Genomic DNA, 24526 nt, shown 5'->3' with positions numbered 1-24526 from the left:
GTTTGTTTCATTTTTCGAGCCGAGTGTGGTTCAAAACAGCCCTTAGTTCCCTCGTGGCTAAGCGGTTAGCGTACGTCCCATTGGTATTGGGAGGCCCGGGTTCGATTCCCGATCGGAGGTCATGTAATTCGGATACCACGTTAAGCTGTAGGTTCACGTCTCATGTAGCTTCGCTACTAAAAGAGACATTAAATTCGAAATCAAATCAAAGTAACTCTGTTTGAAGATTGGTTCTAGACGTTGAACCTTGTTTAATCACTGGTTTTGTACATACTGATTACGTAAAGACCCTACGATTCTCGTCGCATGTGACAATCCATCTCAGGAAACGTAGATTACGCAAGTTTTGTAGTAGTTGTCGCCACTTAACCGATTCTCTTCTGACCTGAACTGAGGTCAACTGATGTGGCACAAAGCGGCTGTTTCTTATGGTTTTCCCCGAGGTTGTGAAGGTGACGTACTACAGTGAATTGGAACTTTTCGAGTTCGTTTGGCAAACATTGTATACTGGTGGATGGGTTTTCCTCAATACCATGTAGTATGACGACAGAATCTGCTACACTTGGGGCGACCACACTTTGACTGATCTTTGACATTTTTACAACCTGCACGAAATTTCTGGAACCCATGAATTGTTGTATTGTCTCCTTTCGCATGACAAATGTTTTGGATTGTTGCCGCAGCGTTATCCCAGAGTTCGAAATCATACAGTAACAGATCACGTGTCAGACGTTGCTGAGCACTCATCGTAACTATCGCTAAAAGCTAACTAAAGATACTGACGGAATGGTGGTCTCCGTGATAAATAGTCAACTTCCTACACTATCTCTTGAGCCAGTTTCACCTTGTACGTAGTATTTAGGGTCGGCCACAGTGTATATACGTGCCTCTTATTTGGGTTGTGGAAATATTGCAAAATTTATGACTTATCTTTCTATTATAGAACCTCTCGCAAGCAGTTCAAGAAATTATAAAGGAACTAGTACGTGCTCTATCTAAATATCAATGTTTCACAAGTCTCTGGTACTCGTGCACCGAGTACTTAATTAGAACTTAAAAATATATATATTTCCCACAAAAGAACTTAAAAGTAAAATATTCAACTTATTTTATCCAATTCGTTACGCCAGTACCACAAAATTGTGAAACATGAATATTTTAGATAGAGTACATGCTAGTTCTTGTGTAATTCCTTGAACTGCTGAGAAGTCCCATAATTTTCAAGCCAGGGCACTTTAAAACGCGATGTTTCACATTTATGGCACACAGTGAGGCAAAGATTACAAAAAAAAAAAAAAAAAAAAAAAAAAAAAAAAATTAGCTGTTAATATATATTGGTTACCACCTAGAACCATCAAAACTCAAGTTCCAGAAGGCTCTGTTAATAGCAGAGTCGTTGTAGTTGAAAAAAAAGAAGTAGAGGAAAATTCTAAAATATTTAGTCAATTTGCATGCGAAAAACATTATTATTATTATTATTATTATTATTATAATTATTATTACTTTCTTGAGTTGAATTTGAGCAGGAGTGATTTCATGTGGTCAATGTACATTGTGGAGCAGAGGAAACACTTTTTTTTTTTTTTTTTTTTTTTTTTTTTTTTACCGTTGGCAGACAGCTCAGACAATGCCATTTTAGTCACTATGGAGCGTTGGACCATAGAGCGTCGTGTATTCGCGGTCGAGCAGTTCTTTAGAAACACTGATTCTGTTGTTACGGTTCAACGTCTTTTCCGTCGAAAGTTTAATGTTGAACGTCAAGGTACAGTCCAAGATCGGAACACTACTGTATACTCGAATGGGTTGCAGCGCTCAGAAGTAGGGTTACTGGATCTGCGATGAAAAAAGAACCACCTAGTCTTCCCTGTTCAGTTCTAACTCCGGAAAACGCAGACAGAGAGAAAAGGGCAGTTCTTGGTAGTCCGAAATGATCCGCTTGGCGACTGGCTGTATCACCAGTTATGTTACGTCGTTCGCTTCATCGAATCTTAGATGATGATCTCGAATTTTCTTTTCCATCACAGATCCAGTATTTCTGAACACTGCAATCCATTAATAGTATAATATTAGAAGTGAAAAAGGTTTTTGTGAAACATTTAAAATCAAAAGTAGGAAAAGTCAGAACTGAAAAATTGCCGAGATAACGAGTTACAGGCTTTCCGTTCATTCTTTTTTCCCCATTCCTTATGTGTCGTTCATTTCAAGGTTAAGAGGCCTCATCCCAGCGAAATTAAAATACCGCTAATTTTACAGTAATTATGTGATATCTTTAAATAGATAAAAGATAATCAAAATGTGGAACAAGAGCGCCCTAGACAATATAATTTTACATCAGCTACTGTTATCACGACTCCCTTATCTGCTTTCGATTTCTAGCGATTTTGATAATCGGCATTTATTTTCGCGTTTCTAAACGGCTGAAAACGGAAAGCTACTAGGTGACTTGTGATAACGGTACCTCACGCAAAATAATATTGTCTATGGCGCTTTTGTTGCACATTTTAATTATCTTTTATCTATTTGAAGATATCACATAATTACTGTAAAATTAGCGGTATTTTAATTTCGCCGGGATGAAGACTCTTAATTATCACCTTGAGACGTACAAAATGAACCGCCTCCGTAACTAGGTGCATAAACCTGCAAACTTTGAACCCAGAGCCCGAAATATCCTTCAAACATGAGTCAGCTCGTTCGGCAGCCAATTCTCGAATTTTGACGTACCCTTGGATGCGTTACAACAACATCGAAAATGTTAATTTTGAAATAAAAATATAATTCATCCATTTAAAAAAAAAAAAAAATCTTTCCAGACCGTTATTTTAGTTTTTTCAATAATCGTTTTTCAATTTTGAAATCATCGAGTGTGCCAGCCAATTTTTAAGTTTCAAGCTTAATTTTTCCAAAAGTTATGGAGTTGAGTTGGATGTTCCTTTCAGCAGCGAGGCTATATAAGACGGGATCTACTGATTAATGTGGAGTCCAAACCACATGAGCTTCCGCCGGGAATCAACCAGGGTCTCCCACGCCAAAGGTGTAAATGCTAACCGCTTAGTCATGAAGGAGCTCAAAAGTTATTTAGTTTCGAGCACCTTTTTTCCTTACTGTGCAGCGGTTTACAACTCTGAAAGAAGGCATTTCCTGACTCATGTTTACTAGAACATTTTTCCCCCCTCAGTTGATATAATAATTCGCCTCCTAAAAATTTATGACGTGGAGTTCATTAACACCCTATTGCATTACAACTGTATCTTTTTATATTACTATAGAAATACATCATTTTAGATGAAACTGATTAGTGGTTTGGATTAGGGATGCGCACGAGACAAGATTTGTGGCTGTCTCGCCTCGAAAATGTGCTGTAAAAGTGATGTCTCGACTCGAAAAATGTATATTTCTCTATTGGAAGAGCCGTGTCTCGACTCGAACTTTGTCAGGAAAATCTTGTCTCGACTCGTCTCGTGCGCATCCCTAGTTTGGATCGTACTTAAAGTGTACATCACGTTCTCAATAACAAAGATGTTGCATAAAGAACTTGTAAAAAAAATCGTAAATAACAAAATAATTCTAACAAACATATTGTCAGGTTACAAAATCAGAAATTTTTGTTATGCACGTTCAAATGTTTTCTGCATCCCCCTCTCTATGTATTTAGAACAATATGTTACGTTCAGGCTTTGTTCAAGAAACTTTACAGAGACGGGGGTGGAGAGGGCTAAAATAAAAATGTGAGAAGACTACACTTGGGCACTAGTTTTGGACATTAGCAATTCTAATTTATTTTTCCTTAGCTCAGCGGAGGAATGGGAGTTGGATAATTTCGTGGGGGCAAAGCTCAGGGAAAATATGTCTTTAAAAAAAACAGTACTAGTTCGCCCTTCGAAAGAAATCCTCCAGTTCAGTGTGTAGCCTACCACATACAGTGATGATTTTAGGGGGTGTCCTCGGGGGCGATTTCTACCATGGAGTTACAAAATCCTGCCGAGCATGCCTCCGATCGTTCTTAATATGGGCTACCAGTTTGTTTTTCTTAATAGTACTTTCAACCCCATATGAATCGAAAGTCCCTCTCCTCCCGGGCAAAATCTTCTGAAATTATCATTAACTACATATTTTAACCCAAAATGCTATTGGGCATAGGCGTTACTTAGGGGGGTCAAATGTCCCCCCCCCTGCAAATTTCTGAAGCTTATTAGGATAGACATCCAGTGTTATTTGTGAACTGAGCTGCAGCGAATACAACACTGTTTTGCTTAATTTTATGCTTTTTTTCACTGTATTGAGGTCTTTAGGCCAAGAGAAGGGAGGGGCAAGGAAGTGAAAGACAGCGACCCTGGTCTGACAAAAGGTACCAGGTTAAATCTCAGTCACTCAGTCAGGATGGCCGGTCGGAACAGAGTTTGTGCCCATGCTCTACCTTTCCAATGCTGTTCGTTAGGCATACACACTGTCCAGGGCTTAAAATGGCTTCAGTGAATAGCCGCCTCGCCAGAATGCTTATCCACAGTGATTTGCCAGAACGCAGTCAATAATGAAAGTAAATAATCCCTGATCCATGTTCCTGATCTGTTTCGATAAATCATATTAATAGTCGTTTCATAGACCGAACCAAAATATTAATTAAAAATTCCGACAGGAGTCTGATTTCCCGGTATGCAGTGCCCGCGCGTTCCGGCTCACTTTAAGCCCTGCTGGGTAATTGTCACTCACTTTCGATGCATGTGATCTGAATTGGTTCACACCTCACTGTATTGCTTTTTTCGTTTTCAGACATTACATGTTCCTTTAAGATGGTGATAATAAATTATAAATTGTAGTGTCAAATTCAGGATTTCTTTATTTTCTGTTACATCAGAAATGCTTGTAATTTGAATAAAGACAGGACTTATTCTGAGCATGTTTTTTGTTGGGGAGGGGGCATGTATATCTAAAAATAATTTTCTCATGTTCAGAGATGTTTATATACCTTCTCCCTTACTGATTCCAGCTGTTTCCTAGACAACAAACAGTTATTAAAAAATTTGTCTTATCTATGCTGATATTATTATAAAATGTTCGACTGTAAACTGTCTTTAAGTTTGAAAGAAGTTCTAGAATAACAACGGGAATTGAACTCTGATTTTAACTGCATCTGGGAATGTCTTGCAATAAATGTTTTGCTACATCCATCTTAATACAGGTCAGTGAACTGTGAGCATGCTATTGTGCTGCCAAAATGTCTTGAGCCGTGGCAGAATGCGAACTAAAGCTCACACACCCATGCGTTGAGCCAATAAGGGTTCAGCTGTTGCTAAGCGAGAGAAAGCGAATGGAGTTCCTTCAGCCGATAGCAGCGCTTGCAACGGAAGACTAAGAGAAAGAGGATGCGGTGTACGTTGATGGTAAAAAGAAGTACAGGTCCTTCTGTTGTCTGGGATACAGGATGTGTTTTATAAGGGTAAGCAGAGACATACAGAACTCGGCTCTTTGTCGGAAATCTTGTTGTCCTAAGTACAAAAGAAATTTTATTGCTTTCCCTGTAAGTAACAAAAATAGTCACAAAATAGCATCAATAGCAATAGCAGCATCGCTGTGAAGGGGAAAGGGAGAACTGTACGGTTAAAACAACGAGTTATTGTTACCAATAGCCACCCTGGCACCCAAACCAAAAAATAACATACTTGAGTTATCCTGAAGGTTGTGTTTGCAGTGAGCAGTTCGTTTGAAGTTTTTTTCTGTGTATATATATCCTTCACGTGTATCGGTGTATAGTGGTTTCATTTTTTTATATTTTATCTGTGGTACTTGAACATTTCTTACGTTTCACAGGAAGTTGTTGTGACTAATATGCAATGCTTCAAAAATACAAAATTGAAAACTTTGTTGGAATATTTTAGTAACAAGCCGAAACTTAGCAATATTGACAGGACAGCGGAGATAATGAAGTAGTGACTAAACAATCTCCTTCTTGCGTTTCAGCAGATAAGAATTCAAGTGCGTGTGACAATAGTGTCAGAAGATGAAGTCTCAGAAGATAAGAATTCAAATGCCGGTACTACTGTGGAAACAGTGTCACAAGATTAAGTTTCAGAAGATCCTGATCCAGTCAAAGGTTATGAAAAGGCAAAGACATTTCTGGCAGTAGGTCTAAGTCCCTTTCAATCGCAATTGAAAACGTACCCCATTTAAAGTGGCCGCCGGTTCCGATCTGAGTGGTATAGGCAATTTAGTTGGTTAGATATAGCGTTGCTCGAGATAGTGCTTTTTTGCTTTTATTGTCGCACATTCTCTGAAAATATTCCGAAATATGAAGACACCTTTACTAAGGAAGGTTTCCGTAACTCGAAGAAGGCCGCAGATAAATTCGGTATTCATGAGGCAAGTAACGCTCATAAGACTTGTATTTCAAAGGCTGCGGAATTCCGAAACGCACTATTGCACAGAGGAAAAAAGACGAAAGTAAAAATAAAGATAATTTACTAGAACTCTTATCGCTAAGATCCAAAGACAATGGCGTGATACACGTATTTCGGTATTATGTTAACAAAGAGAAAACTTTTAGATACGTTGGTCCCGAATAACAAAATCAATTTCTAGGTTTAATGTGTGAGTTTGTGCTGGGAAAAATAATTGATCGTGTGAAGACTTCAGGTATATATAGTGTCATCATGGATGAAACTCAAGATTTGAAGCGACATGAACAAGTATCAATTGTTTTACGATACTGTGATGAAACTTTAAACGTTCGCGAAAGTTTTATCGGGTTTTACAAGACAGAAAAATACAGATGGCGAAAATTTGTCCAAATTGTTAACAAATGATTTAATATCTCTGGGTCTAAGCGTAGAGAACATCCGAGGACAATGTTACGATGGTGCAGCCGCTATGCTTGGTCGGTCAGTACTCAGATGTTGCAAAGAGGATCACGGACGTGAACGTTTTAGACATCCCGTAACGCTAGAACTCGGGATCTAAAGTTACGCTACCCACTAGATCCCGAGGGAGGAGCAAATAAAAATCTCTGGTTTTACGTTCTACGAATTTTTTTAGGCTAAAGGATGCTGATGACTAATGAAAGCTAATGATTATGAAACAAACCGTGGAGTGATAGTGTGGAAGGAAATGGAAGAACGCAAGAAGTCCGACGTACCCGATGTTAACCGCCACAAACTCACTGCATGACCTGTGATTGAACCTGGGACCCTTCCGCACTAGAATTGAGCGCTGTAGCATTGAGTATCGTGTCTTAGCTTAAAATTCAAATAATTATATTCCGAATTATGGATTCTTCGAATATTCGAACGAAAGTAGAAAATATGTGAAATTACAAATATTTCGAATATTAATCTAATAATTTTAACATCACTTATCAAGACTTGTATTATGCATCTATGAATAACCAAGTTATGAAAGACTCCGTCAAACTTACTATTACAGTGAAAACTGAAACAGTATTTAGGTTTGCGTTGGAGGAGCTATACTCGAGGCAAAGTTTGAACTAGCTAAGATGAGCATCAAAAATGAACAAACGAACTATGAGCTTTGGTAGAGTTTTTCATTAGTTCAACCCTCACCGCTCTATAAACTCTCCTCCAATCACGCAGCACTACGCTTGTCATTGGTTGCTGCTGATTTTATGTCTTGGAAACACTCGCTTGTTGCCATGTCACACCAATAAATAAAAGCCGTATACCTGGGAAAGTTCAGAGGTGTGTGCTGAATTGCAGCACAACATTAACTACACGTGCTTTGACGTCAGCGAGGGTAAAATCAATGAGTATTTTTCATGCGCTACCCTAGCCAACGATTGTAAATAGGTCAGACTAGATTTAAAGGAAAGTTTCACCACCCGAGTACGTGAATGTCACGTGCTATTATCATGGAGTTCAAGGTGGAACAAAATGAACCCAATAGGCCTTCTAACCCCTTCGCTCGCTCAGCTACGTTTCGTATGGTGAGTAAATCACTTTTTATACATTATATATTACGTACAAGGTCAAATGACTGTTATTTTTATCTGTACAGATTTTAATGATTTAAATGTGTTATGAAAATTAAAGAATCTTTCCTTGGATAGGGTTTGAACCAACGCCAAAAGAGACTTTCATTACTAACGCGTGCACTAACATGCTCGGCCACGAGGACCGACAGCAGCTGCCGTTTGATTTGCTATATGATGCTACGTGGTAAGAAACAGATAACTTCAACCAATCAGAACCGTGTATTTAGCTCCTATTGCTAGGGTCAAGCATGATGTAAAAAAAAATATGCTGGCGGGATTAACAGTGGCTGAACTGTAAGAACTACTGTTAAAACATATTTATACGCGCCCTTGGCGTCGGAGATTAGGATTCGACTCCAAACAAGAACACATCTGATTCAGATCGCACGTTAAGCTGTAAATTCAAGTCTCGCACAGTTTCGCTGCTGAAAGACACTATAAACACAATTTCAATCAAATCAAAAAATATATGTACTTTTTATATTTTGCAGGAAATCCTGTAGATGTCAACGTTGATATCATTCTATTGAAACTTGGAAAAATAGACGAAGCACATGGGGTACGTATTGACGTTTTACAATAAAATAACACGAATAACCATTATTTCCATTTCTATTTTAATTTGATCAGTGTGTTATTCATTCTAATTAGTCTGTATTAAATCTTCTAAAATTCCCAAGAAGAAGGTGACTTTCGTAGTGTTTATTCCAGATTAAAGTATTATCTACAATATAACGTCACCATATCGATTTGTTTATAGTTGACGATATCTATATCGATGTTTCAAATCAAAAGATTCGTCGGTCTAATTACTTTATCGGAAATAAGGATCAATCTTTAATGACTTGAAGTGGTTAACCCTTAAGCGTACGCTTAATTAAAGTTGCGTAATATTAGTGGGCGTGAGAGGAATGTCATACCTCACATGTTTATTTTTGTATAGGTTAGCAATTGCATGCATACAATCGTTTATAAACTACTAATGCAGTCATAGTATATCATACATATATTATACTTTAGGTTACCAACTATAGTAGAGTCCCGAAAACTCTGCCTAATGTCGGCAGAAAGGTGACCGAGTTTGTAAAAATGCCAGGTTCTTCAGAAAATACAGTACTGCACTTCTATTATTGGTTGCTTGAGAAAACAGCAGAGAAATAAACTGCCCAAATATCCTTAAGAAATCAACTAATCCTGGAAAAGGTTGCAGGTAGACTGAACGCGTAGGCGCACGCCGGCGCCAGACACGTGGTGGAGGAGTGGAAGTGTAACGCGAGAAAAAAGGAATGCCGGAAGAAGGGACACACAGGGAAAAAGCTTAACCGGAGATAAGACATATACGAGGGGCGTTCCATAAGTTATCTACCTGGACAGAAAGGAATACAGATAGACTCACCTGAGCATCACTGATTTTCTATGTAGTCCTCATGGATGTTTGCACGCCCGCCACTTTGTGGGCAGTGAAGAAATCCTAGAGAAAAAAATAGTGTTTGTCATGGTCTGCAAACCGTTCGGAAACAGCCTGTTGGACCTCGTTGTCTGACGAAAAACTTTCTCCCCGCAGGTGTTACTTCAGGCCTCGGAAGAAGAAATAGTCACTAATGAGAAATTTGATGATAGAGCGGTGCTCCAACTTCTGCAAATAAATTGTTCGCGATGTCACACAAACATTCTACTCACGATCACTGCATTCCTCCGACTGACCCTAAATTGTGCAGCAGGGTTCCCCATAGTGGCATTGAAGTGCGTGTGAGGCGTCAGTATGCTCCGTTCTCCCTTCCTGTCTAGGCACATAACTTATTGGATGCTGCTCGTACTTATCAAGCGATAGATCTACTGAGCTGAACAGTTGATATGAAAGCTCATGAGTAGTGAGAGGAAAAGCTCATGAGTAGTGAGAGGAAATGCTCATGAGTAGTTTTTTGAAAAAATGGTGGAAACCAAAGGCGTCATTTCAGAGTTTGCTTGAGGGGGACAAGAGCTCCATCGACATAAGACTTTCACGTTTTCTACTAATATATCAGTAGAGTGTTGATTAAAGTATATGTATTCTTCAAAGTCTTGGGGGGCAATTGCCCCCTCCTGCCCCCCCTAAATGACACCCCTGGTGGAAACGAATTAATTTGTAAACCTCAAAATTGATGAACTATATCGCACTTATTGAAATGCAACTAATACTGAAATAAAGTACGAAATTTATTACTCATTGTACAACATTTTACGTACTGTTTCCCTCAAAGTAGTTCCCTCTACTGGCAATATTATTCAATATCATAATGTACTCACGCAACAATTTTTGTACAGGCAGTTTGGTTACGGGCATATAATCTGAAGTACTCACTAACTACCTCTATAAAAAACTGTTGCGGAAGTACTGCAGGATTCTGAAGCATATATTTTTAGATAGAGAGCATATTAGTTCCTATGTAAAATCTTGACTCGATTACGGTAGGCCCCATAGTTTAGGAGCTATGGACCTTTAAAGTTCATTTTCTTTTCACGTTTTCGGCAGCCTATAACTCCGAAATAAAGCATTTGTGCACCCAGGTTGGTCTACACTTTTTGTCTTATCTTGGTGTCAGGAATCACCTCCCAAACGTTGTCGGTGTTGTCTTGAAACACCCTGTATCAGGATCAACCTAAAATTATTAAAGTACTGAGGGACACTATCACATACTGTATAAGGTGCATACAATTTATCGATCACCGAGCTTTATTTTGAGTGTTCGCAAACTTGTGCTCTTCAAGCAAAGATTTACTGTAGTTTAGTGGTTCTACGTGTCTCTTTGCTGCACACACAAATGAACTTAGCTAAAGTGGGGCTAAACTGCAATTTTCTCTTATTCCCTTTAGAAATTCGAAAAATTCAGATATTTCTCAATAAAAGTGCTAAATCTTACATTAATAGTGTGAAAACTTCTTCTCCTCCATATATATAACTCAAGAAGTCAATTAATCACCTGTACACCGTATTTGTAAAGCTTATATTTTAGAACAAGTATTCTGTCCTATCTACGTTTCTTAGTAGGCTTCAACTATGTTTGAATATACTGTCAAACGAAATATTTGTAAAGAAGGAACTTAGATATTCTGAAGTTATGTTGACTCCTTTATTATAATCCTATCACATAGTACTATTTTGCTTCTCTATTAAATGTATCTTTTTGTTTAATAGTAATTCTATTACGTAATGTATTTTTTGTTTAAATCTTTTTTTCTTTTTAATTTCAGGAAATAGAATTAATTGGTTACTTAAGGAAAACGTGGATTGAAAATCGTTTCACTGATAACATAACACTTTATAAAGATATAAAGCTTTTGGATACCAAAGAAATGGAGAATATTTGGATTCCCGATATCAATATTCAACCAATGAGAGGGCTTTCAGTCATGAGTGACGTCAGAGATATTACGGGACTCTTTATCAATGAAACCAGACACGTGACGCATTGGGTTGGGTGAGTCATGTCTCTTTTTTTTCTGACACAGCTTATTCATAGATTATACTAGGGCTGTTATAAAGTCCTTGCTACAAAAGAAATGCTTATAACTTTTTTAAAGGGTCTATATAAAATAATGATATTGCAGTGAAATAAATGTTAAGATCTTTATTAATACTTATATTTTTTATCACTATCCATGGATACACCGTCGCATCATCGCCACACATCCAGCTGCAGAAGTTCAGTGTCATCATCCAAGTCATGTTAGCATCAGTGACATCATCCAAGTCATCTCAGCATCAGTTCACAGAACTCCAGTCTTTGTCTGGATCTTCTCTGTCAGTTCATGTACAAATTTAATCTTGTACGGTTTGGCTTTCAAATGTTTACGCATTACTTTGCGCATTGTTGCCTCACAGATTCCCAACTCCAGCGACTATATTGGAATCGATTTTCTTGGACTTCTCTCCAGGCTGTTAGCAACCCTTGGCACCGTGTTTCTACTCACTGGCTGCCGACCACTTCTTTGCATATCACAAACACTTCCGGTAGCCAGAAACTTGCTGTGTCAACTCGTTACACTCCTGTTATCAGGAAGTACTTTTTTGTATTGTCGTCTGAAGTTTCGCTGCACCAACACACCTAATTTCAGTTCTGCATACCAACACATACGCTGTACTTTCTCTCGTACCGTCACCATTTTTTATGACCTTTCTTGTCACCAGTATTGCCAACCAAAAATTATCATCAAACAATTTAAAATGTATTTCAATGCAATATATTTTTTAAAAAAAAAAAAATTATAATCATTTGTTTTATAGTAAGGACTTTATAATAAATCTGTACATTTGTGAACCAACTAATAACGAACACGTAATTTTTTTTAATATTACATTAGAACAACTATAAATTTAATAATATTCTAAATCTACTAAGTTCAAGTTATAGGAGGGCTATTTTTTCAACTTCTGCTAAACCATCGGAGGAGAACCATGTGTGATGACAAAACAAGGATAAGACACCCTATTCATGAGAAAGGTTTTCCATCTGATATCTAATCGTTGCATCTAATTGTGTAGTTTACTAACAAGTAACAGTTCGTTCCTTTGAATTCGGAATTACAGAATGCGATACATATTCTGAAAGAGCCAGTCTTAATGAAGATGCATATGGATTTCCAGCATTAGCCAGCAATAGGTTTGGGAGTTATGGTCTTGCAAAGTTAACATAAGAATCAATAGGAAATATCTTCCCTCTCAACCAACTGACCGACAGAATGGAAAAACAAGGGCCACCAAAACCAAGGATGATGATTAAAGTTACGTCGCACTAACATTGAACCACTACCGAATTGTGATTCTTTATCCTGGCTCCGGTTGCCACTTCTAGGAAATATGGTCGGCACATGTAATGCATCACGAAGCTGGATTTCTAAGCATTGTACTTTCGTTTCACATCTGTATAATATCCAAAAGTTCAAATGTGGGATCAGTCGGATTACTTCTTCCTGGTATTGTACATTTAACGTCCAGAATATAGTTCCAAATAAATTAATTTTGCAAATGAAACAACGAATAAATTATTTAAGACAAACATTATGTCAATTCTAATGAATTAGTAGAATCGTTACATTTAGCACTCCTTATGAAACATTATCCTAAAGGTATCATGTTAGGTACTCTGAAAGTTTCCTCCTCTACACTGGCTTAGTTGCAAATACGCGCATCTTTGGAGTACGAGGTCCTGGATTCCATTCTAGGAAAGTCTTGAAATTTGAGTGCGGTATGGTGGTTGGGGTTCCACATTAAACTGTAGGTCTCACTTTATTTTCATATTGCCTCGATGCAGAAAGAGGTATAAAAACTACATGAAATTAATAAACCAATCTGAAAGGCCACATTCTATTTCATCATGCAAGATATTTATCCTGTTGCAAAGAAAAAGATAACTGTATAAAAACTACATAAGAAAGGGATTCAAATAGGGTCACACTATATGAAAAAGAGTTGGAATTAAGCATTACGAACAGAGAGACAGACGAAGAAACATCAGAGACCAGATAGGTCTTGAATTCAGCCGAGGAAAGGAAAAAAAATATTCTCTATATTGAAGACTGAAACTAACATGAGAACTGACAAACGACATTTCTCTCAAAGATTTTACTCTCATCAAACTCTTGCGAATCCACAATTGAACTTGCGGTTGGTGAGCCTGGCTGTACAAAGAAGAAGAATTATGCTTTGTCTGTGAGGGAAGATTTTCAGATAATTGTGAAATGCATGCACCTGTATAGCGTCTTTGTATATAGGTAATGAGAGTGCAAGGATAAAAAGAGTGTGCAGAACTTCGTGTAGATAGACAAGGAAACAATTAGTACAGTGTGTTTCAGTTAGTGACGGATCTAGAAGGTTAAAAACTGGGGCGGGGAGAAGACAGCCAGAACCCAGATTATAATAGGTATATCGTTAGTTTACAATTTTTCATGGGTCATGCAGAAATTTCAAATTTAACAATCTCCCGATGAATGTAGTGGTTACATTGAACGTCGACATTGTGGACCTCAAGTATTATTTTACACATTTACATAACAGAAAAACTGAAACTGAAGCTATATCTAATGTTCCAATTTTTTTTTTTTTTTTTAATAGAGAATAAGACGCAACGCTTACTACAAACTTTCAAAAATTTGTAAATAATAGCTCCAATTATTTTTGTTTCTCAATAAACTGGGGGGGGGGAGGGCTAGGGCCCCCGGCCTTAGGCTAGATCCGCCTCTGGTTTCAGTGAAATATCCCAATTTTTAAATAGGAATATGTTTCGAACGACTAACTATATATTAACATAAACAAGTGTGAACCAGAAGAAATCTCTGGGGAAATAATTTAATTTAATTATAAAATCTACTAGAAATGCCCCCCCCCATTTCTCGGAAAAGCAATCTTCCATGTTTTACAGTGTTATCTGAACGTGTCTCCAGCATTGTTGCTTCTAGTTTTCCAGCTTACTTCTGAATCGTCTGTCGACAGCGCCCTAACTTAGATCATTTTCTGGGGGAGTGCAAGAATTAATATGCGTATTTGGGCCCCCTAGAAAAAGTTCTTTTCTAATTCTTGGGACCCTTCTATCCATCTTTCTCTTACTCTTTATGGCCCCTCCGAGCCTGTAGGTTCTCCCTCAACGCGAGGTGTGCGGGGCCGTTATTACGCCCCAGGGACCGTTCCTATATGACAAATTAATTAAGGAGATAATATTGACAAATCTCAAAGCCATACGAATAAATATTATTTCCAGGGCCCCTATTAAGACCTTTGTTTTAATGTAATGACCCAGGACTCATTTTTGTTTTGTTTACTTTTTGTGTATTGTTTGTTTATGTAATGTAGTAAACCTGTTTGATGTTTCATTTATAATTTCATATTCGTATCGTATATGGAGCAGGAAAATTTTGTCTTAAACTGGGCCCCCTCCAAACGGCGAGGAGCTTCCCTGTGGGACAGTTGCCCTCCCTGCCATCCCCTACAAGTTACGGCCCTGTCTATCGATCAGGAATATTACGAAAACATACTCGGTTGATAAGCTCTTCGTGTATCCGTAACATGTAACAGAATTGCAAAGTCAACAATTCTTCAGAGTAAAGACAGGAAATATGCTCCATTTTAATGGTTATGTGACAAACGAACAACAATGGTCGATATATCGAGAGTGCAAGATCGGTAAATTTTGAAATTGAAAATTCTGATTTTCCTGCATCAATTTCTGTGTATACATATTTCACATGAGAACTATTAAGACAGTTGTAAATATTTAAGAAAAAAGTGTGGCATCCAACTAAAGCAGTCTGTATATTCTTTTATACGTTTGTTACTATTTATGTAGATAAATTTGTCATCATAGAAACCTTCCTTAATTAGAATCTTTTTTTTATTATTTCAAGTGTGCCCCTACTGGTGTTGCTGTCGAGATAGGCATATTTTTCATGTACCTCCCTTGAAACTGCAGGGACAAGTTGCTGGAACCGACAGTCTTCAATAGATGGATACAGATAGAATTGTCACACTGACTTATTTTATTAACTTCGCTGTGTCGTGTCTTGTTAGCTATTCAAGTGGCCTACGATCTTCAGTCGCCAAGACAACATGACTGAATGACAAATTGGCAACACAGCCGAGCTCCAAAGCAACGGGAAGATTTTTCTCCGTAAGAGGGAAGAAGGGGAAGGGCCGAAGTTTGTTTCACATATTTTCTGAGGGCACACTTGAAATAGAAATTCTCTTATCGTATGATTATTACAGTTTTAACTGTTCATCCTTGGTTAAAATTCAATTTACAGTTTCATAATGACCTGAACATTTCTGGATATAACCAGCCCATTTTAATAAAGTATCATTTTCGAACACATATTATATTGTATTTTCTTTATAGACAAGCGGCAATTTAAATTAGGCATAAATGGGCAATCGAACCTTAAAACGAATTCATTTTGCATTCGATAATAATTTTTTCTCTATAAAAACCTATTTTGAAAATTATTGTATTTCGTGAAGTTGAAAATGCCGTTAGTAAATATTTGTTGAGGCCGCGGTGACTCAATGGTAGAACGCTCACCTCTGGCACGTTAAGTCTTTAGTTCGATCCCAGCTTCAGCCAATCGGCTTTGTGGTGGACAAACACTGTGCACGTGGGTTTTTTCAGGGTTCTTCCGTTTCCTTTAACTTTTATCATTCTATCATTATCATGTATCTCATCATCACCGTCTCTTTATTTTAGCCTCGGCGCATAATTGTGGGGCGTTAAACTTGAAAAAGAATGTTTTCTTAAAACTTTTCTCTATTTTAATTTTTTACAGGTTTTCTCCTTTAACATTGATGTGTTCCATGGATTTTACGCTTTTCCCAATGGACGTTCATGAATGCGAATGGTCAATAACTTCATGTAAGTAAACGTAAGACTTACCACATTTTTGAATTACAATAAGAAAATCACATTCTTTAATTTGTGTATGTAAAATAAGGAATCCTGGAGGTATTTATTATATCGTATCTCTATGAGGAGGGATGGCAGGGGATAGTCATTATATTGTATTTTTATGAGGAAGGATGATACCGGAAAATCTAATTAGATTATTAAGATAAGTTTAAATGAATAACAAAGTAAAGTCCGGGTAGAAAAATTTTTGTCCACGAGCTTTCACGTCGAAAATGGCCTGAAACAAGGAGATAACGTTGTCGCCATTATTATTTAATTTTGTCCTGGAGTACGCTGCAAGGAAGATCAAAGATAGCAACCAGGGCCTAGAGTTTGAATGGTGTTCACCAGGTTATTGCGTATGCTGATGATGTAAATTTAATAGGAGATGATAGAACAACAATAGAAAAAATGCAGAAGTCTTAGTAAACGCTTACAGGGACATGGGTTTAGAAGTAAATACAGAAAATTAATTGCATGGAAGTTTCTCAAGATCGTAATACTGCAAATTATGGATGCATTAAAATATCAAGTAATACTTTCGACAAACTGAATATCTTCAAATATCTAGGATGAATATTAACAGATGAAAAAGATTGTTAGGATCATCAAATCTAGGAGAATTAGGTGGGCTTGTCATGTAGCCAGAATGGAACAAATTAGAAACGCTTTCAAAGTCTTAACTGGAAGACCAACAGGAAAACGACCATTTGGAAGACCTAGGCGCAGATAGGAGGACAATACTAAGATGGGTCTCGCAGAGATAGGAATACAAAGTAGAAACTGGATCCAGTTGGCTGAGGATAGAAGTCAGCGGAGAGCTTTTGTGAACGCGGCATTGAACCTCCGGATTCCATAGGAAATAAAGTTAGTTAGTTAGTTAGTTATGAGGAAGGATGGCAGGGGATATTCATCTTCAATGTAAAATGATGGCAGGGATATTCATGCAATCATATTTCAGAAGTAAAACATAAGGCGCAGACCTTCTTTATCTGCGACGTCGTTTAGACTTCCTATGAATTTGATTTAATATCTTTACATTTCGTTGCACATCTATGTGATACACTAGGCAGTATTTTAAGATTAGGATAAATCTTAGAAATCAAAATATACCTCAGAAAAATTTTTGAAAATTTCTATCTGATAATTTATTTATTTTATAGTTCGTTATCCTAAATCAGAAGTGGTTGTTTCTTGGCTGGCAGGGGATTCTTTTCACCTTGCACATGGAAGTAGTAAACGAAGGGTTATAGAACTTGCTAAATTCACCATTGAAATTCTTATTCCACCACCAAACTTCACAACAGAGGTACGCTCACTACAAGGTAAGGATTCTTTCTGTATAGAATAAATGAAAGTTATACATTACATTTGATTTTTAGTTTACAAATACCAGGGATTTTCAACTGAAGCTCTGAATTATATAAAGCCAAAGTACAGGATATTACTTCAGTTTTCCCAAGGAAGTATATTAAGTGTGGTGAATATGTCTACTATCTTCGTTTTCACTCCATTAATTTCTTTATAAGGGGAAGTATTATGTTATTCACTTTGAAATAAACTTGAATAGTCATGATTTGATATTAGTGATGTTTTTTTAACACCATTTAAATATCTCTGATGAAAACTAAATTCAGTGTTACAAAGGGTGAGTCATAAAGAACACAACTTTTGAAATGCCCGCAATTTCTGTTCTAGTAAGTTGGCAGCACTGAACGTTACATGATTTTCATCTGTTGCCTTTGTGGTTAATAGTCACGGAGTTGCCGAATAGCGCGCATGATCGTCATCGCAAACTATTCACCCGTCTCCGCACAACACTCATTACACTTGAAATAAGTTTTCACAATGAGAAACATGCTGTTTCGTTGTGGAGAGTCCCACTCGTTCCCGCACAGAAAACAGGTGACGATCATGAGCTATTACAATATATATACTGTATACATTACTTCGAATGAAGAAATATTAATGTTACCCCAAAGCCAAACTTGAAGTGACGTCTCGCCCGTTATCGTCAAACGTAAAGAGCGAAAAATGCATTTTGTAATAATATGAACAAACAAGAATTTTAGGAATGATTTTTAAAAAATGGCCAAAAGATCGCAATCTTGGCCAAAAATTTTAGGAATGATTCAAAAATGCATCAAAAGATTCAGTGGCGGATCCAGGATATGATCAAGGGAGCGGCAAAACCATGGTTTCCCTCTTTATCCAGTGTAAAACAGGATTGAAGTCTATTTTATCCAGTGTATACCTGAGGGTCAAGGAGGGGACCATAGCCCATATAGCCCCCCTTGGATCCGCCCTTGAAAAGATTGCAATCTTGGTCAAGAATTTTAGGAATGATCCAAAAAATGCATCAAAAGATTGCAATCTTGGCCAAGAATTTTAGGAATGATCCAAAAAAGCATTTAAAAATTTCAATCTTGGCCAAGAATTTTTAGGAATGATCCAAAAATGCATTTAAAAATTGCAATCTTGGCCAAGAATTTTTAGGAATGATCCAAAAAATGCATCAAAAGATTGCAATCTTGGCCAAGAATTTTAGGAATGATCCAAAAAAGCATTAAAAAATTTCAATCTTGGCCAAGAATTTTTAGAATGATCCAAAAATGCATTTAAAAATGGCAATCTTGGCCAAGAATTTTTGAGAATGATCCAAAAATGCATCAAAAGGTTGCGATCTTCGCCGATAATTACTCTTTGGATCATAGGCCATAAAAATTTTGAATGGCCCCTAAATCGAGTATTCGTATTTTTTACGGAATAAGCACATCGTATTGAGTTAAGTGATAGTTTGGGTTTGATTACACTATATGTAATTCTCCAGATATAAGGCATACAAGAAAATTTTTGTCTGAATTGTATTGCATCTTTTGATCCAAAAAGTCACTTTGAAGTTAGTACATTGGTTTTAGACGATGTTAACTGGTTATATGTGTACAAGCACAGGCGCGGCATAGCGTTTTTGTCAAAGAATCTTAAAAGGGTTAATTACTGTTACTTAGTGAATTAATTTACTTACTGACTGATTATATTTCTGCCCAGGATACTCAATGGGAACTCGCTTACGTTTTATAATATATCGAAAAGTGACCACATACATTTGGAATCTGTACTTTCCAACGGCTATCCTTGTGATGATGTCTTGGGGAAGTTTCTTCGTAGTTCCAGAGGTCGTTCCAGGTAGAATGGTGCTTCTGGTTACCAATGTTCTTACTTTGGTACATGTCTTCATGTCCTTGAGGTAAGAATAAATTTTTAGACTCCTAGGATAAAATTAGTTCTCAGATTCCGAAAAGTAAGAATACGTTTTAATATACTTAAGATGTATCCTAAAGCCTATAAGGTAAGAAAGAATGTGTGTTCATAAGACTTGAACATTAATAATTTGTGTCTGTGAGAGGACAATGTTTCTTCATATCCACATCATCATCATAGGTATTCTGCCATTATTGGCAGGTCACTTGCTGCAACTGTCAAACTTCCATGCTCTATGGTCTTCCGCTAACCTCTTCATCTTCACGTACGATTTTTCTGTTTTGGTATCGTCCATTAATTGTAGTCTTCTTCGGCTTCTCCCTCTATTTCCTGCCACCATATTCTCTAATACGCCCCTTGTGATATCGTTCCTTTTTATTCAATGTCCCAACCAGTTTCTCTTCCTCTTCTTAATAATATCTAATATTGTTCTTTTCTCTCCTACCATTTCTAACACCATTTCATTAGTTTTCCGCTCGACCCAACTCATTCGCTCCTATCTTCTCCACACCCATCATATCCACAAGGTTGAAATATGTATTAATTTTCTTGACTTCAAATTCACAGACCTAAATAACGAATACATAGTGTTCAAACCTCTTTCCGACCGCGACTTCCTGATGGGGTGGGTAAGTCTATTAAAAGCAAAGCTTATATAATGGACAATATTACTAATTCTAGTACATGTTTTTTTTTTAATTTTTCTTTAATTTACAATATCAAATAAGGGCTTATATAAGCAAACGCAAGAAATTGATATAATATTAGGGCCATACATATGTTAGGTAGAAAATCCCACAACGTTATAAATGAAAATACAAAACTTTTAAGTTGACACTTCTGGTTCGTTACAGATCTGATGCTCCTGGAACAACAAGTATAAAAGCTGCAGAATATTGGCTACTCTCCTGCATATTGTTTGTAAGCTGTGCTTTGGCTGAGTACTGTTTGGTCCTCTGTTACATTCGTTACAACCAAGTGTGGAAAAAGAAAGACAAAGCAGAAGCTGCTAATAAAAAATATTATAGCCAAGCTGGTTCCAGAAATTTCCTTAGTCTACCATGGAATCAAAAGAGAGCGGCACTTAGAACCACATCGTCTGTGAGTATTTTTTTCTTATAATGGTAACACCTAATAATAAAGAGTGTTCCATACTGAACGCAACTTTCGAAATGCCCGCCATTTCTGTTCTAGGAAATTATCAGCACTGAACCAGTGTGACCACCCAGCAAAAATATTTCGTACTAACCTATGCAGAAAAAAAAGTATGACAAATAAAGAGGATGTCAGAAGAAAACAAGAAATATCATAAGCTAGGCTTATTGAGAAAATCGAGTTTTAATTCCTTAATAGCCTACTGTTTAAACGGATCACCAAATAGGTAATGTTTACTGGGGTCATTTACAGTACGACGTCGATAATTCGAACGTCAGAATTCCGAAACGTCAAAAATTCGAACGCCGTTTGTCGTACATATTTTATTTTTATTTTCCCTTAGGCCTATATAAGTTAAGTTTTAAGTATGAGTTACAAGAACAGCGTAATTTAGTGTACGAGCAGGTTCTTCAGAAACACTAAACGTAAGTAGCCTAACGTAAGGTATTGCCATTACTGTATGTATTGTATAATCACTGTATCGATAAAAGAGCATGCCGTACAGTATATTTAAGCCTAAATGGCATTTTCTTGGTCAAAACAATTTGAAAATCCGAACTATTTACGGTCCCAATTAATTCGGACTTTCGACTTCCTACTGTATTAGTTGTAGGAGGCGACCGAACGGGACCTATATCCCAGTTCCGCTGTTGTAAATATCACTGGTGAAAGAAAACAGACAGAAAAAGTTACCAAGAACAAAGAAATTTTCGTGCCTTGCCAAATTTTCATGAGATTTCTTTTTATCTCCCAAATGTATTTATGAGAAAAGAAGAGGAGGAAAAAAGTACTAGATATGTTGGTGAACGTACAACAACACTAAAATATTATAAAATGGTACTAGATCTAGTGCAAAAGTACTAGTGGTGTTCACACTGCTCACTCAAAACTCCACTGAACGTTACACAATTTTCATTTGTTGTCTTTGTGGTTAGTAGTCGCGGAGCGCCCAATAGCGCATGACCGTCATCTGTTTTTTTGTACGGGTAGGAAAAGAACGCTTCACGACGGAACACCCTGTTCTCATAGGTGAAAATTTGTTACAAATGTGGAGAATGTGGTACAGAGACCGATCGCAAACTCCGTGGAACTGATGCGCTCCGTCACCACTAAGCACAAAGACAACAGATGAAAATCGTGTAACATTCAATGTTGCCAACTTAGTAGAACAGAAATGACGGTATTGCAAAAGTTGCGTTTTTTATGGGACACCCTATATAAATTCAAGTTTGCTGAGTTTTTAAACATTTTTGTTCTTGAAAGTATTAATAATTCAGCTTAACAAGTAACCAATATCAGTGACGCACCCACAGACGTGGCTAATGAATCTTAAGCATCTAAACAACTAAGCAAACAAAAGAAATATTTTGCAATAAAAACAATAATTTTGATGATAAAATTAACACATTTTCAAATCTTTATCTTATGAGAGTGGAATTATTTTAACCACATTACAACTAAAATTTATTTAAAATATTATACTTTATTTAAGAAAATTTTGTTTTAACCAAGGTTGTGCCTAGGGAGGTAATATTGCAGTCAAAATTGTCTGCTAATTTCTAGCTATATGTGTATACGCCATGCACTACGGAGGGACATGAATCTCTCGATATTGTTCTCCTGAACTTGTAATATTTGTTTAAAGAACATTTTAACCGTTCCTTTAATATCACGGGAAAAGCTCAATAGCGTGCTCTATACCGAAATTTTCACCGCTTTCGCCATCTCGAACTAATATCGGCATACAAGAAGCGTTCTTTCGCTACCTTTGGGGATTCCAAGTAATGACAATCGAATTTTTAAGAAATGCAGTCCTTCAACAGATGCTAAGCTACAAGTCCCACAGTTCAAATATTCGTTGAATTCCAACTCGATTCAACTAAGAAGAATTTAATGTGCTTTTAACTTTTTTCTTTCAACTCGCCCAGTTATTTAAATACGAAATTGCAACAATGATAACAATTACAAAATATGATAAACAATCTTTCGCTTGCTATCAATCGACAGTAGCGACACCATACAGCGGAATTGCACTCTAATTGACCCTGCCACTGCTTTGAAAGTAGCTTTTATATGGAAGTGTAGATGGAAGGAGTGTACTACTACTTGTGGCGCCGTTGTGACAAAGGTAAGAATTACGAGTGCAATGAGGAAAAAAAAATCCGCCGTTTGGTTACCAATGACATACACTCGTTGGTACAGAACTGTTATCATACACATTAGTAAAGTACAACATTACATTACTTTTCAACATATTCACCTATTCAAATTGAAGCACTTCTCATAACGTTTTACAAGGTTTAAAATTCCTTCTGCAAAAGAATCTCCCGCCTAGGAATGAAGCCATCTGTTAAAAGCATTGTGAAACACATTGTTATTGTCGAAACGGTGCGACAAAAGACACAGTTTCATTGGCCTGAAAAGGTGGTAGTCTCCAAATCTGGGCTACGGGAAGGACAATCAAGAATATGACAGCGAACTGTTTCAAAAGTATTTGAGTACGTCCAGCTAGTGTTTCTCCAGATATGTTTTTGGGGGGCACTGCCCCCCGGAGAAACCAAAACAATACGTCTATAATATAATAATAAATAGAATAGTACCAGCAGTGCCCCCCGGAGTACTAACTGTGCCCCCCTGAAAGAACGACTTCGTCCACCGATGTGCGGGTGAGCATTATCATGAATCAACAACGCACCGGAAGTCAACATGCCAAGACGCATGCTCTGGATGGGTTGTCTAAGTTGTCGTAACGTTCCACAGTAGACTTCTGAATTGATGGTCGAGAACACCTTTGGCGGGGGTTTCTATTGGAGCGTTCATTTTCAATTCTTATAGCAGATGAGTGAACTGCATATTTTTCCTTCCTCTGTTCAATGTCTACTGAACTAGTGCACACAGCGCCCTTCCGTTCATTTCTCGCACATCGCAAAAGGAGTTTTTTTTTTCGAATGCTTTCGTACAAAGATATAGTGCTTAGTGGGCGGCAACATAAGGAGCACATATACCATCTATAATGTATTATAGCTTCTACCGTATCATTCTATTTACACGATGCAATAAGAAGTTGCAGTATTATTATAAGCGTTGCTTTCTTTACATTCTTTCAGCAAACTTCTATAGACATCGACGTGAAGTCAGAGAGCAGCATTGAGGAGAATGGACAGAAAAAGGACGATCTTCCAAAGGATGGAAAGAAACCAGCAATGGCTAACCTAGATATGGAATATCCACCACACAAACCGTGTTGTGGGAAAGGAATATCTCTAAGAAATAAACTCTTTTTCCTGGACAGAATACACAATTTGAAACATGGCCGACTGGATCTTATCTCTTTGCTTGTTTTCCCGCTAAGCTTTGTTATTTTCAATTTCTTCTATTGGATTTGTTACACGTCGAAACGAAACAACCTCATATGGGAGATGCATGCGAAATATGGTAGTGAGATATGGTAGAGTTTGATTATTGTAATCTTATTATTTTTGTTATTTTGAATTGAATGATTCAAAGTGAATAACCCTGATCTCAGTACAATGATAGATTTAGATCTTTAAAAGGTACTAATAACAATTTTGAACAGTATTCATTTAAAATTTTAAGAAATTTTGTAATAATTTCCATTACATTAACTTGTAAGTTCAAAAATAGAGTAAGCTGAGAAATATGTTGTATTATTTTACCAAAACCACCTACAATAACGAAATGATTACGGGTAAAAGCTATT

The 24526-nt window shown here is 37.1% G+C and overlaps 1 protein-coding gene across 1 annotated transcript in view; it reads left to right on the top strand.

The window, feature by feature from the left end:
* LOC145681711 (glycine receptor subunit alpha-2-like) overlaps positions 1-24316 on the top strand; it is a 46834-nt gene extending 22518 nt beyond the window's left edge. Inside the window, exons 2-8 of the mRNA XM_081753325.1 lie at positions 8473-8540; positions 11213-11439; positions 16271-16356; positions 17553-17714; positions 19438-19636; positions 20505-20751; positions 23913-24316. Coding sequence (XP_081609451.1) covers positions 8473-8540; positions 11213-11439; positions 16271-16356; positions 17553-17714; positions 19438-19636; positions 20505-20751; positions 23913-24257 — 1334 coding nt within the window. The 3' untranslated portion in view covers positions 24258-24316. The remainder of the gene's footprint in view (positions 1-8472; positions 8541-11212; positions 11440-16270; positions 16357-17552; positions 17715-19437; positions 19637-20504; positions 20752-23912) is intronic.
* The last annotated feature ends 210 nt before the right edge of the window (positions 24317-24526 follow it).

The sequence above is a fragment of the Thermobia domestica genome, chromosome 3 (genome assembly GCF_964235325.1).
Source record: "Thermobia domestica chromosome 3, izTheDome1.hap1.1, whole genome shotgun sequence".
Lineage (NCBI taxonomy): Eukaryota > Metazoa > Arthropoda > Insecta > Zygentoma > Lepismatidae > Thermobia > Thermobia domestica.
This window is presented reverse-complemented; position numbering and strand designations above follow the sequence as displayed.